General features: G+C 37.4%; 1 protein-coding gene across 1 annotated transcript in view; it reads left to right on the plus strand.

Moving 5' to 3' along the window:
• Taf9 (TBP-associated factor 9) overlaps positions 1-11,948 on the plus strand; it is a 37,411-nt gene extending 25,463 nt beyond the window's left edge. Inside the window, exon 4 of the mRNA XM_089104034.1 lies at positions 11,559-11,948. Coding sequence (XP_088960160.1) covers positions 11,559-11,891 — 333 coding nt within the window. The 3' untranslated portion in view covers positions 11,892-11,948. The remainder of the gene's footprint in view (positions 1-11,558) is intronic.
• The last annotated feature ends 3,437 nt before the right edge of the window (positions 11,949-15,385 follow it).

Genomic DNA, 15,385 nt, shown 5'->3' on the forward strand with positions numbered 1-15,385 from the left:
GGGGTCTGTCACACTTTTTGCTAACATCAGTAAGCTGTAAGATCTCAGAACAAAGATGAGTTAAAAGAACGGAAATCTTTGCAGAAAGATGGGAGATCTTGGATGTAAGATCTTAGTGCAAAAGAACGGGCCTAATCACTTTTGGGAATGGGAGCCTTATCGCAAATCTGCAGCTAATATAGTATTTGTACAAATAAAACTTTACAAATAAAATGCTTTATTTATTGACCTGTCGAAAGCATTTGATACAGTAAACCATAATCTTTTAGTTAGAAAGTTAGAAAGCTAGAATCTTTTAGTTAGAAAGTTAATCTTTTAGTTAGAAAGTTAAAGAATTATAAATGTCCACCGTGCGTTAGTTGGATTGAGTCATATCTATCAGATAGGTCACGGGTCGTTATAGTTGGACCAAAAAGATCACAAAATCACCCAATAACTTTCGGAACTTCGCTAGAGCCGATTTTAGGGATACTCTTTTACCTAACTTTAATTACAGATATAGAAATTTTTACGAAAGATCATTGGATAGCACCATTTGCAGATAATACAGTTTTATTGTTGCTAGCTTTAAGTGTTGAAACCCTTTTTAAGACCATGGAGAGCGAGTTGAATGATCTAACAAATATACAAGGAGTAACCGTTTATTGATTAATATTAAAAAAACAAATTACGTGATTTTTTCTACTATTAAAAAGGTAAACACTGAACTATCTTTAACAGCTGATGGATATTTAATATATGGTTTCAAAATTTAAATATTTAGGGGTAATCATTGATGAATTATTTTTACGGAAAGAACATGTAAATTGAAATTGCAAATTGCAAGAGGCAATTGCAAATTGCAAATTGCAAATTGCAATTGCAAATTTCTTGCAAAATGAGGATAACCTGAATTTGCAAATTGCAAATTTCTATAAAAATTGCAAGAGGAGCTGGGATTTTGTATAGACTTCAAAATTTCCTTCCGCAAAAAGTTTTGCGAACCCTTTATTTATTTATTTATTAAAAAACCCTTCAATAGACAAAACCAGACGGAGCACTTAAGAGAAAAAAGAAAAAAAAAAGACACAAACTATAACAAACTGAACCAACAAAGAAAACGAATCACTGATTTACTGAATGAGCAGATGGGACCATTCGTTTAGATGTCGCCGTATTTTTCTATTATGCTTCGCTATTCGTCTAGCGATGGTGACGTCAGGGTCTGCAACTTTAAAATTTTCAATCACATGCGAATTCCTATACCACGGAGGTAGACGAAGCAAATACTTCGCAAAAACGAAAATACATCGCTCTGATATTTTACTCTTGTTTATCCTTATATGCATTATAGTTGTTTGGGCTAATTCTTTTCGTTATAATTTAAAGAGAATTCAAGTCTTACAAAATAGAGCTGTAAAGTCGATTTATTTTAATAGACTTTATGCTAAAGAAGTTTTCCTTGAATCCTAGTTGCTAACAGTGAGACAAATTTGTCAGTTCCAAACTGCTGTTTTCATGTATAAATACTTGAATAATCTAGCACCCCCAGGACTAGCACAACTTGTCCTTTTTCATTAATCGTCATATTGTCATGCTTATCCAACGTCGTCATCCACACATTTTTCTCTTATCTCGGATATTTGTCACACGTAAAGAGTAGCTTTTTTCTATCAAATACGTTGGAGTGAAATTAAGGAACAGTATTCCGCTGGAAATAAAAGATTCTGTTTCAGTTTCGTCATTTAAATATAATTATAAGAAACATATTTTTAGGAGGATTCTCTCTTTTTTATGGAGTGTACAGTGCTTTTTTTTTTTCAAAGTTTTTTTGTTTGTCGATTTGTTGCTTGTCAATAAATAGTTATAGTATTTGTAGGAATATTCGATTTCTCCAGGGATTACATTTACGCCCTAGAGATCATTGATCAGTCTTTTTTTTCAAAGTTTATTTGTTTGTCAATTTGTTGTTTTTCAATAATTAGTGATAGTATTTATATGAATATTCGACTTCTCCGGGGACTATATTTAGGCCCTAGGGATTATTGATCAATCCCTGGAGTTGTGTTTTATTTGTGTGTTTATATTGAATAAAGTCAAAGCTCAAAGTTCAAGTAGTTTAGCCCTGTTTAGTGAAAATACCAATATTTGCGCCAAAAATGTTATCTGCATTGTTTTGCAGGAAGAAGCTTTGGAATTAGATTTTGTTTAGATTTAAGGTTTACGTTCCCCGTGTAAATGTTTTGGTATTTGTTTTCAACAATCCCGTAGTTTTAATTTCTAATTTAAAATGCAATCATTCGATAGCGAAGACTCATTTTTATCCACCTACCGATTCAAATTCTTAAAATTTGCTTTACATTTTTTTTAATTGAAAAGTACATACACTAAGTAATATCATAATTCTGATTTGATGAATGGACAGATCTAAAACTAATGATTCTAATGATATAAGTATCTTGTCCTTTTAATTAAAGTCACAGGTGTTGGATTGTAGCACTAAACCTTATTACACATACCGTACTGAACATGAAAAAACCTCTCAGCTGGTTTTGTAAGTAATATCTTGCTTTGATTGTTTGTTGCTGTACTTAAAATGAGTTTTTCATTCGGAAAGATACAAAAGTTCGTCTAGTGAATGCATCCTCGTTCGTAAGGAATGAAGTATCGACCCATGTGCTGTTCGTGATGGTATTATGGAATTTAATAATACTTCCGTAAATAATAGTACAAATTATTTGTTATCTACATAGAGTGGGTCTGATTTTGTCTGTTTCCGGGACGTAGCTTGGTTGCCACATGACTGCTGCCATAGTGGTTCTGGAGATAGATGTAGATACGCCTACTTGCCACAGAGACAGCGTAGTCTGTGGTTAAATGCCATAACAGGGATTGAAATTCTGCAAACAGGAATCAGAGGACTTGGCAAAATTCTGCTGTTAGTGAAAGATCCAACAAATAACAGAGGTTGCTCTTTTAAGCCTTGTTTTGGCGTCAAGTCAGATACTATGACCTGAATTTTAAAATATTTGTTTTAAAGCCTAGTCCAGATATTTTTACTGTCTATGTTAGTGACTTTGTCTCCCAAGCTCTGAATTGCTAAGTGGAACCGAAGCTGCTCCAGGCTAAACTGGAATCTTACCCTTTCTTTTAGATAGAATTGCCTAGCCTGTAGTTGAAAGAAGTTCTGAACCCGAAGCTCTTGTCTGTAGTTGTAATGTCTGAGAAAATCAATGAGAAGCCAACTAGCATCTCTATGACGATTAAAATTGCTAGCTGTAACTTCTGCTCCGCACATCTTCTTAGCAGCAAGTTCCCTTGATCTGTGATACTCATAGGTTTGTTTTGCTTCAAGAAAATATGATGCTCGAGCAGAATTTTGGCGTTTGGAAAAAATATGCATGGGTTTTTAGTTTTCTTAAATTGTTTGAGAGGTGCAATTCGTGTATTTTATGAAGCCAAGCATCTGGTGGTGTGTGTTTAATATGGCAGAGGTCTATAACTGTTTTCAGTATTTAGAGATTGATCATAATCAGCCATGTGCTGCGCTTCTTTGGTATGATACAGAGAATGTGCTTCCATTTAACATTTTTGTGCCAGTTTGCAATGTGAATAATTTGTCCAATACAAGTTCCGATCTACGATTGGAAAATATTTGGCTTAAGCAATACTCACACGGATGTTTGTGTAATGCCTGCTGGTGGTTTGAATCCAAGTCTTCTCAGATATGCTGGCTTTAGTGATAAAATAATTAAAATTTAAAGGTCCTCCTGAACCATTGCTGTCACATAGGGTGTAAAATCAACGTTTCAGTTGCTGGCATTAGTGATGCTTTTTACTTTCTGTTCTGATGGTAATTTTCAGTTGCTGATAGCTTGTTTTTTGTTTTTTTTTCTAGCGAAAGCTTTAAGTCATTCATCCACTACTAGCTCTTAGCAAAACCTCTACATTGGTTTTGAACCCCCGGCCAGAAATTCCTTCAGTAGGGAGGTTGGTGCATTTTTCTCAGATATTTCTTGCTCAACTAGTAATTCTAGATTCCCCTCGATGATTTTGCAATTCTGGTATGATCATTTTAAGCATTTTGGTATATATAATTCAGTTGAAAATTCAGTTTGTTTAACTTTTGGTCTTGGACATAGGCGACCTGATCGTATTAAGTTTTCCACTTAGGATGTTCTACTACCGGTTCGTCAATTAAAGCTAGATTTTGCTAGAGATTCTGACAGTTTATCTTCGAGTCACTTACGAAATTCTACTGGGGGTGTCTCTTCATGTTTCACAGTTGTTTTTTTTAATATGTGTTAATCACGGTACGTTTTTTAATTCTTTAGTGGCGTATACTGTGGTTCCAATTCAAGAAAACCACATGTGTGATTGTAGTAACGCTAGTAATTTTCGTCCAATAACTTTCGTTTCGATATGTCAAAACTTCTTAAACATATGTTGCTATTTCATATAGAATCTTTTCTACATACTAACAGTAATCAGTTTGCCTTACAGCAGAGTTTGCAATTTTCGTTCTGCATACTACTACTAAGTATTACTGGCCATTCTCGATTCATGTATGTGCTTGATGTATATTGCGGATTTGACCTTGGAAATCATTAAAAGCTGCTTGGTATTCTGAAGAATCGTGGTGTACCCTCCCCTTTACCTTTATTTTTGATCTACTGGACCGTTTTTCGCGATTCTTTGGGCTTCTGAAATGAATCCACATTTTCTTCAGCAAATGGGGTGGTCAGGGTGGCGTATCAACTCTTCTTTTCTTGATGTATTCGGATGATCTTAATTAGTTCCTCAGTAGTAATTGATTTTGTTTCCATATTGCATCAGTATGCACATTACATAAGTAGCTAGTACTACTATCAGTAGCTAGTACCTAGTAGCATTGGTAGCTAGTACCTAGTAGCATCAGTAGCTAGTACTACTATCAGTAGCTAGTACCTAGTAGCATCATTAGCTAGTACTACTATCAGTAAATAGTACCTAGTAGCATTGGTAGCTAGTACCTAGTAGCATCAGTAGCTAGTACCTAGTAGTATCAGTAGCTAGTACCTAGTAGCATCAGTACCTAGTTCTACGATCAGTAGCTAGTACCTAGTAGCATCAGTAGCTAGTACCTAGTAGCATCAGTAGCTAGTACTACTATCAGTAGCTGGCACCTAGTAGCATCAGTAGCTAGTACTACTATCAGTAGCTAGTACTACTATCAGTAGCTAGTACTACTATCAGTAGCTAGTACCTAGTAGCATCAGTAGCTAGTACTACTATCAGTAGCTAGTACTACTATCAGTAGCTAGTACTACTATCAGTAGCTACTACTACTATCAGTAGCTAGTACTACTATCAGTAGCTAGTACTACTATCAGTAGCTAGTACCTAGTAGCATCAGTAGCTAGTACCTAGTAGCATCAGTAGCTAGTACCTAGTAGCATCAGTAGCTAGTACCTAGTAGCATCAGTAGCTAGTACCTAGTAGCATCAGTAGCTAGTACCTAGTAGCATCAGTAGCTAGTACCTAGTAGCATCAGTAGCTAGTACCTAGTTCAGTAGTTTGATGGTGCATTCTTTCAAAGAATTGGCCTCCCTAGCTTTGCTAAGTGCAATCTTAATGACCTTTACCTATCAAAAAGAATGTTTGAGAAGACTTAATTAATTTCAACCGACTACAGCGACATCTAATTTTGACTCATATGGATGTTGCTGCTAAAATCTAGTTTAAGTTGTTTGTGTGGAGTTCCCAACTGTTTTCGATGGTGCATGCTTTCAAATAATTGGCCTCCCTAGCTTTACTAAGTGCAATCATGCTGACTTTTACCTATCAAAAAGAATGTTTAAGAAGACTTAATTCATTTCAACTGACTACAACGCCATTTACATTTTTCAGTCTGCGGTTTTTTGGATTACTCAAACGGCAACCAGAGGACTCCCTGATTGTGGTTCTTAAAAAAAAGAGTATGCGGCGTGGAAAGAGAGGCGGGCGGTAAAACAGACAGACGGCCATACCCGTTCATGTTTCTGAGGACCGTCGTTCTGACCGGAGGACGGCTGTATGTGAACCAAGGACTCTTGTGAAAATAAGATGTTTGCAAAGGTACGAAATTCCTCCCACTCTTTCTCCATCACAGCTGCAGCCAATCTTACTGTGTTCTTCTGATGAACTTCCCCCGCTATTACGTCCTTAACAGTTATCAGCTCAGGCAAAGCTTCCGAATTTCATTCTGTGTAATGCCCGATCCTTAACAAACAAAGTTGACGAGATGGAGATACTGCTGAGAGAAGTGAGTGTTCCTATTGCCGCAGTTACCGAATGCTGGGATATCACTGATGAAATGGGTAGAATAAAAGGCTACACTAGCTATTTCAACACTCGCCGTGATAGAGGCTTGAGTAGAAAAGGTGGTGGCGTTGTTATCTATATTCGTAATGACATTTCATCTAAGCTGTTAAATATACCAACCGATTCGTGTCACGAAGTTGTCTGGGTAGAGTGCAAGCCATCCAAACTATCAAAAAAGTTCTCATGTTTGATAATTGCATCTGTGTATTACCCAGAGAGTGCAAAAAATAGGAAAGAGCTTATCAGCTACTTACAGACCTATATCGATAAACTTCGTCGCACCCATGCCTATACTGGCTTCATAATAGCTGGTGATTTTAACCAGACGAACAGACAATGGGTATCTAGTGTCCTTGATCTGAAGCAGGTAGTTACCATTGCTAAGCACCAGAGTGGCAGTACTCTAGACCTAATTTTTACAAACATGAGTGACAATTATTACTCCCCTCGGTCATTAGGTCCTCTCCAGAGTTCAGATCATTATGTAATTCTCTGGCAAGCCAAAAATAACCAACCGAAGCCAAAGAGAACCAAAGTGACTATTCGTCTGGTTAACTCTCAATCAATCTTCGATTTCGGTCGGTGGATCGGGACTTACTGCTTCGACGACCTGTGTTCTATAGTAAACCTGAATAGCAAAGTTCAGCAGTTTAACTCTCTTCTGTTAGAGATGTTTCACAAGTTTTTTCCCACTAAAGTTGTAGTGGTAAGTGAGTCCGATAAGCCATGGATCACAAGCGATCTCAAACAAATGATCAAGATGAGGTGCAAGCTGCACAGTTCCGGACAAAGAGCCGCGGCGGTGAAACTTAGAAATCGAATCGTGGCCGTTAATCGTTTCAAGCGAAGAAATTATGTTCGGGAAAAGGTAGTACCCCTTCTCCAAAGTAGCAGTCGGAAGTGCACAGCACTCCACAGTGAAACAAATCCACAGTCCACAGTGAAACAAATGACTGGCAAGTCAGTTAACAGTGAGCTAAAAATACCCAAGCCTGACGGATCTCAAATGAGCGCTTCAGACGTAAACGAGTTCTTTGCTGGCATTTCTACCACCTACCCCTCAATTACAGAGGCCGAACTGGTTGATCTCTTAGTCGATTGTGAAACTGACGAAATAAAACAGTTTACCGAATTTGCTGTTTTTAAAGAACTTAAAAAACTAAAACCGAACTGCTCTTTCTACCCTGGTGAGTTGCCGGTCAAACTTATTCGCGAATATGCCTTGTTTTTAGCCAAACCATTGGCATCGATTATCAATCAGTGCTTCAGTGAACAAACTTTTCCCGATGCTTGGAAGCGAGCCTATGTTCGCGTAATACCGAAAGTTAAAGGACCTAAGACATGTGATCAGTTAAGACCTATTTCGATCACACCGAACTTTGCTAAAGTTGCAGAATTTTTCGTGTATCGTGAACTTCTCACGGACATTTCACCGTCACTTGACCCCTTCCAGTATTGTTGCTTGAAGGGATGCAGCACGTCTGTTTATTTAGTACGGCTTTATCACCTAGTAGTTGAATGGTTGGAGTTTGGAAGCTCGTTTGTAGATTTACTTCTGGTAGACTACCGAAAGGCATTTGATTTGATTAAACACCCTCTTGCCGCCCAGAATCTCAATTTAATGGGTGCCCGTAAGCACATCCTCCAATTAGTAGTTGATTTCTTACGTCACAGGTATCAAAAAGTGTACGCCCTTTTTCCCGGTGATATTGAATCGGAATGGGTGGAAATTACATGTGGCGCCCCGCAAGGTACCATATTAGCAGCTCTTCTTTTCCTGGCTGTTATCAACTATGTACTTTCTGACTTTGACGATCGTTTTAAATTCGTCGATGATTTGTCTGCGCTTCTTAAATACCACGTAAAGGATTCGCAAGCTGTAGCTCAGTTCGACCCAAATTTTTTCAATCAGTTTAAATCACAATGTACTTCGAACAGTCTTTAAATTAATGAGAATAAATCAAAGGTTTTGAGGTTCATCCCACTTAAACACGATTTTACCTACCCCGCGACTTTGTTCCCTTCTGCTTCGTGTGCGACTATCTTGGGTGTCACCTTTAGTGTGGACTGTTCGTTCTCTATTCATGTACAAGAGCTGGTTAAGAGGGGACATTATGCTATGCGGACACTGGTGGCGATGCGCCGCCTAGGTTTTCCAGTGTATCAACTGAAAACAGCGTACCTCACTTTTATTCGACCCATCCTTGAATATGCGTGTCCCGTCTGGGGCCCACAAGTTCATCACATAGATTACTCAAGTGATGATTTGGAGGGGATCCAGAAACGAGCTGTAAAGATCATTCTTTGCGACAAATATGTAGATTACAGCTCCGCTCTGAAATCACTTGAAATACCAAGCCTTCGCGATCGCCGTTTTCAGCTGATGATTCGTTTTGGCCAGTTTTTATTGTCTAGTCCTGTACATAGGACAATATTACCACCTAAAATGCCTGTCTGCGCAAATACCAGAAGCAAAAGCAAACTTATGCCCGTCTCGTGCCGCACAAACACGTGCCGACTTAGTAATTCCTTTGTTCTTTTTTTTGCAAGTGCTTTTAATAAAATGTAGGGAAGTGTTTTCATGTAAAAATGTTTTCATGTAAAAAACAGCGCCTTTTAGTGCATTTTTTTAATGTGTCTATGACAGCTGTTTTCATTAAAATGATTCTGATTATGATTATAATACCTAGTAGCATCGGTAGCTAGTACTACTATCAGTAGCTAGTACCTAGTAGCATCAGTAGCTAGTGCCTAGTTTCATCGGTAGCTAGTACTACTATCAGTAGCTAGTACCTAGTAGCATCAGTAGCTAGTACCTAGTTTCATCGGTAGCTAGTACTACTATCAGTAGCTAGCACCTAGTAGCATCAGTAGCTAGTGCCTAGTTTCATCGGTAGCTAGTACTACTATCAGTAGCTAGTACCTAGTAGCATCAGTAGCTAGTACCTAGTTTCATCGGTAGCTAGTACTACTATCAGTAGCTAGCACCTAGTAGCATCAGTAACTAGTACTATGGGTGCAAATTTCAACGTTTCGTCAGATTTTTGTGGCCTCCCATGTCTCCCTGTGTGAAAAAGTAACTCCCTTTGATAACAAGTTGCCTGCTGTTTCATATCTTACGATTTCAAGTGTTTCGCTTCGAATTGGGTCGAATCTTTAAAAAAAAATTTTAAAGTAGTTTAACCTTTTAAAATAATTAAAAAAAAATATATATAAACCTTTTAAATATAGTTAAATTCCTTCCTTTTTTCTGTTTCTTTTTATTGTAGCAATATTTTTCGGGCGGGAATAAAGTTTGGATTTGATCTTATTCATACATAATAATAGTTGCGGACTTGTCTGGTTCTTAGGGAGAATCAGAAAAATTTTAGGAGAGGGGGAGAATCAGATGGCTAAAAAAATTTGTCTGAAATCCTAGATATATCTGAGGGGACTCCTTTATCCTGGGTATGGCTAGGGCGAGGAGTGGTTTATCTGTATTTACCCTCTCCCCCCGACCCCAAAAAAATAATAAGAAACTTAAAAATATCCATTCGCTGGTTATTTAATCGCTAAAGAAGACACCTTTCGTAGTCAAACCACCTTCCAAAAATAACTTGACTTACGCATATAAGATTGTTTGTATTTTTTTTTTTTTTAAAAGTATTATCCTAGATCAATACAGGAGTTCCTCGAAAAGATCTTGGGAGCCTTCCTGTGAGAATGGATTGTGATAATTTGAGTTTGTGGAACGATGTAGATTAAACCACGAGGTCAACTTAAACTCCTGAAAAATGCTCTTGTTCAACTTGATTTTTTATTCAAATGGATATTGTAAGTCTCAGTATTTGAACTTTGGAAAGCGTAGGTATGTTGTCCAGAGTTCAAATTGATCAAGTTTTGATTGATTTCGTCAATACGGATCATTTTCTCGTTTCCTTTTCGAGGTTTTTACTTTTTGAGGGTTTAACGCCATTCGACACCTTACTAATCATTTTCCGAGCCTCAACGTCGACTGACCGTTTCAAAGACAAAGGGACCATTACCGAATTCTTCCAGCACCACTGAGAACTCCCAAAGTTGCCAAATTGCTCAACTGGTATTTCCTTAAAATTTTAGTAAAAATTGATTGGAAATCTAATATATCAACAGTTCAAAAAGCTAAAGAGAGGCTAGTTTAAAATAAAGGAAAATTTAATCTTTTGCAAATCGTTAAGCAAATCACTGTCTATTTAATGTATCTACATCATAAATAATACATCCATTTTTTTGGCAAGGTTTTCGATCCAAGCGGTTAGCACCATGGAGAACTCCCAAAATTGTCATAATTGCTCCAATGATATTTCCTTTGAATATATTCTTAGTGTTTTCCTAGCAGGTATGCTCGAACATTTTTAGGGACTGCCTATTTCTAAACTTTAAAAAGAAATTTATTCTTCATTTAACCTGAAAAACAAAATTCGCACTTATGTAAGTTTCATTAAATCAGAATAATCATTATTTCTAGTACAAAACGGGTAAAGTTACATAGAAGTTGAAAATTGTCCAGGAAAGTGGGTGTCGGCTATTAGTTTTCTGTCGTTTATTCGGATCTCTTATCTAAGCTCTACAAGCTATGGCAAAACCGTTCAATCGATTCTAGATAGTTTGGCCAAACAAAATAAAAAAAATTATAATGGATGAGATAGTGCGATTCTTTGAGGTACCACATTGCTTTAAACAATCGCAAAAATACATGAAAACTACACCGTCAATCTCTACAGAGCCATTTCATTTTGGGTTATACATAACAATTAAAATTAAGTTTAGCAATCTTTGAGTAAGAGGCACAGAAACGTTTTAAATCAAAACCCTTTAGACTCTGAACGGAGGTTTAGGGTCTGTAGAAGTCATTGGAACACGATAACTCACTTTTAGAAAAAGTATGATAGTGAAAGCCCCTTACGTACTGATTGCTGTAATTGCTCAAACCTTTCTTTTGCATAAAGTTTATTTTGATTTTGGAGAAGTAATATGCAGTGGTTTCTGGATAACAAATAAGACCTATGTCTGACCAGTCGCAATTGAAGTTTCTAGATTGTTCTGAATTTTTCTAAAATATGTTGCAATTCCCATATAATTCGTCTATCTAATTGAATTGCTTAAATTATACAATTCCTAGAAAAATACCCCTTCCCACCTACAAAAAAACCCTGCGTATGTCTTTCTATGTCTTATATATTCTTATACCGATAATATCTTTTATTTTTTTTTTCTAGCCTGTAATTGCTCCTAGTTTGGGACAACCTGTTGCTATAAAATCCTCACCTTTGACGCGAACTCCACTGCAATCACGTCCAATTGTTGGCACTACCCTTCGAACGCCCTCTGGTGTAGTTATCAAACCTCCAGGGCCTTCAAAAATGACAACACAAACTATGGGTTTCTCTGGGCGACCCCAAAATATTCCCAGAGCAGTAGTTAAGCTGGGTAGCTCAACAGGTCAACCACAGATGATGAACTTGGCTGAACTATCTGTTGCGAATGAAGAGTATGTAACTGATGCACGGGGAATCAAGCGAGAAAGAGAAGATATGGATTATGATATTTGATTTTTTTTTTTCTTTATTTCTTTTTTTATGGTTTTCATAATATTAAGTTATTTTATCAATATGTTAATCCCATTTGTGGCTTTATATAGCTGATAATAATTGAGCTGCTCACTTCCTAAATCGGTCTATCAGAGTTAATGCAAGAGTGTTGACAAAGTAAATAGTGATCTGTCTCCCATACACTATTTTTTTCTATGACGACACCTTCTAAAAGAGATATTTGTAGAAATTTGGAAGGAGGCTCATTGGATGACAAATAAAAATTTCCAGTGGTCTTTTTAAGAGCCAAAAATAATAGTGCCGTGTCGTGCTGTTTTACCCAGTCGTCACGTAACCCTAATATTATTGGATTAAAGTTTTGAGACAGATGCCCGTTAAATGTGCCTCCAGTGGGGTAATCCCAAGTAGTGCACTAGGCCAATTCTTGACAGATACATTTTAGTGGAGAACATGGGAATTTTGTACCGATCTAAAACCGTAATCATGCAAAGACGGAAAATTTCTATTTTTGGAAGTACAGGTTCGTCCCTGACTTCTTTCCCCCTGCCACCTAGTTTTAGTTGAAACGCAGATGTGTTGCGCCTTGTTTAAACTAGGATTATGCAAGGATTATCAAGCTCAGACCTCTGTTTCAGATTCGGTGCAAAAACGAGGCAGGTCCTGATTCATTGCAAAATGAGCTTGGTCATACCTCAGTGTAAAACGAGCCAAACCACTTCTCACTACAAACAAGAGTTAAATCTAAGCTATTTACTAATTCAGTTTTAAAAAAATTGCCAAGCCCTGGATTAGTGGAAGAAAGCACTACGTCCAAGCTACAGAGTGACTCGGTGCAAAAAACAAGTTAAATTCTGACTTGGTGCAATAACCTTAGTCAGAATAAGTCTTCAACAAAATAGTCTTGGCTCGTTGAAAAAATGAATTAAGTCCTTGCTGTGTTTAAAAACAGTGCTAAAACGTAACAAGTTCTGACTCGCCCCGAGCCACAAACTGACTCAGTTGAAAAACGAGCCAATGCCCAGCTTGGTGGAAAACCAAGCCTAGTCCAAAATGCAGAATTTTGGTGATGAACTACAGAAACCAGCTAAGTGACTAAATCCAAAAGCAAGCTAATTTATTACCCATATTTATGACAGGCAAGCTAATTCAAATGAGCTAAATTCCGACTCGGTGCAAAAAAGATCCAAATCTTGATCCGATACAAAAACTTACAAATTTCTGATTCGGCACAGAAAGACGTTAAGTTGAAACGTGGTGCAAGAACGTACTAAGTCCTGACTCAGCGTAAAACAATCTAATTCCAACTAGTGGAATTCCAGTGACGCGATAAAAAAAACGATAAAAGTCCTAACTTAGTGCAAAAAAAGAGTTAGCTCCAAACTGGGAACTGACTCGATGGTCGTTAAAAGAAGGGCACGATGCACCGTGCTTGAACTAGAATCACGCACGGACTTGGGGGTTTGACCCCCAAGTGTATTAAAATACGTTGAAACAACATCAAAACTGCAGAGAATTGAAATCCCTTCCAGTGTAAAATTTTTAACTTATTAGTCAGATCTGTCGAGTTTTTTAAATATGATTTTTGTGTTCCTAAACGAGGGCGAAGTGCCAAACTTTTTTTCCCAATTGGCTCGAAATATTTATCCCAAGTACTTCGGCTAAGGGGATCCCGTCAGAAGGAAAAATTTGAAAACAAAATATTGAATTTGGAGAAACAAAACACCTTGTTGAAAACAAAATTTGAAGTGAAGTGCCAGATTCGTGGTGGCAACAAGGCTGAACTTCCAGATGTCTTAATCAGCATAACCCCAGCTGCTGAGTCTAACGTTCCAAATGTTACAGTGAAACTGATAGACGGAGCTACTCTGGTGCAAATTTGAACCCAGGGAATTCGAAGACCTTCGGAGAGTGTACAGAAAACGTGTTTTTTCCCATGATAGAGTATCAGCTCACATACGTCGAGGGACTTAACCTCGTATTCGATGTTAACAGATTAGATAGTCTGGAGTCGTCTGTCAGAAGTCAGAGAGGCAAGGGGGTTTCCCCCTCCCCCTAAATATTGGTCTGACTCGTAAAAACGTTACAAAATTGCATAAAAACACTTTTTATGCGTTTTTTAAGTTTTTTGTGCTCCCCTTCCCACCAAATAAACATCTTGGATGCGGCCTTCAGGCACGTACTATTTAAAACACAGATGTTTGAAGTTTCTCTCTTTCTAATATTTTTCTATGGGAAATAAACACTAATGCGGGCAATGTTGAACAAAGTGAGACCGTGGCCCTTCAGCACTGCTCCTCGTCACCAACATTTTAACAAAAAAGGTAGACAGGCTGTTTACTTCCATCTGCTTCAAACTTAGTTCTCTGTTCTGTCATTAGGACACGAGAATGATGATTTACAGAGATGTTTGCCCCTTCTCTGATGTTACAGACACTCATGAGGTGATCCTCTTGAAACTTATGAGGAAGTGGAAAAGAGGATACGGATTTTAGAGACATTGGCCACTTCCTAATTTGACTAATTCCAAACAAGTAGTTTTAGTTTATTTATTTTTTTTTATCTTTGTTTCTGCTGCACTGAAGACGCATCGTTTTGACCAGGCGAAATTTCTGCGCCCTTTTATCTTTTCTCTCTACTGGCCATAGTCTCGTTTGTTTGTTTCTTCATTGAGTTTTCTCTCTTTGTTGTTCTACGTCAAGGTGTAAATTAAAGTGAATTCTCAACTTTAGAGGAAATAGGTATCAACGCAGATATCTTCCCTGTATAAAACAAAGCGTGTTCAAAGGTAAGGACAAAGATAAAATTTAAAATAATCTATAAAACCTAAAGTTAAATAAACTCAAAATTAAGAAATAAAAACAAACCAAATAAAAACGAACAATGTCTCTGAAATCCACCGAGCTCACCTAATTTTCCGTGTGATAATGCTGGGATCTGCTTTTAATTTAATAGGCACCTAGTTACAATCTGCTGAAAGACTGTTTGGGTGGGTTCTAGGCGTTTACCCCCCCCTCCTGGAAAAGTCTGTGAGTGGTTGTACTTGTCTACCGAGCGAATATCGGCACTTTCAGCTTTTAAGTCACGTCCTCAGCCGGCTCCAATCTTTGCCTACCTAGTTCACAGCCTATTAATATAAGATACTGCCTATTGGTAATAAAATATTGATAATAATATTAATAATAATATATCGCCTATTGAACTATCATAGGCTATTGGCTATCACAGTCTATTGGCTCTGTGGTAAGGCCTTCTAATTAAGTCAATTTGGAATTTAGTAAAAATATATTAAGACGCAATTATATAGTTTCGAAATACCACTTTTTATTAAGATAAAGATATACATCCTGGAATGTGTAATCTTGGAGTGAACTTGCTCAATAGCCAATTTTCTGGATAAGTGTGTCAATGAACCGAATGGAAGCGGCTGATTTTTCATATATATAATCAGATTTTTGAGACTGAGGGCGGACTCTTTGACTTGCAGGGCGAACCTC

This window comes from Artemia sp. Qi Xiang Cuo, chromosome 18, assembly GCF_049724085.1.
Source record: "Artemia sp. Qi Xiang Cuo chromosome 18, ASM4972408v1, whole genome shotgun sequence".
Taxonomy (NCBI): Eukaryota; Metazoa; Arthropoda; class Branchiopoda; order Anostraca; family Artemiidae; genus Artemia; species Artemia sp. Qi Xiang Cuo.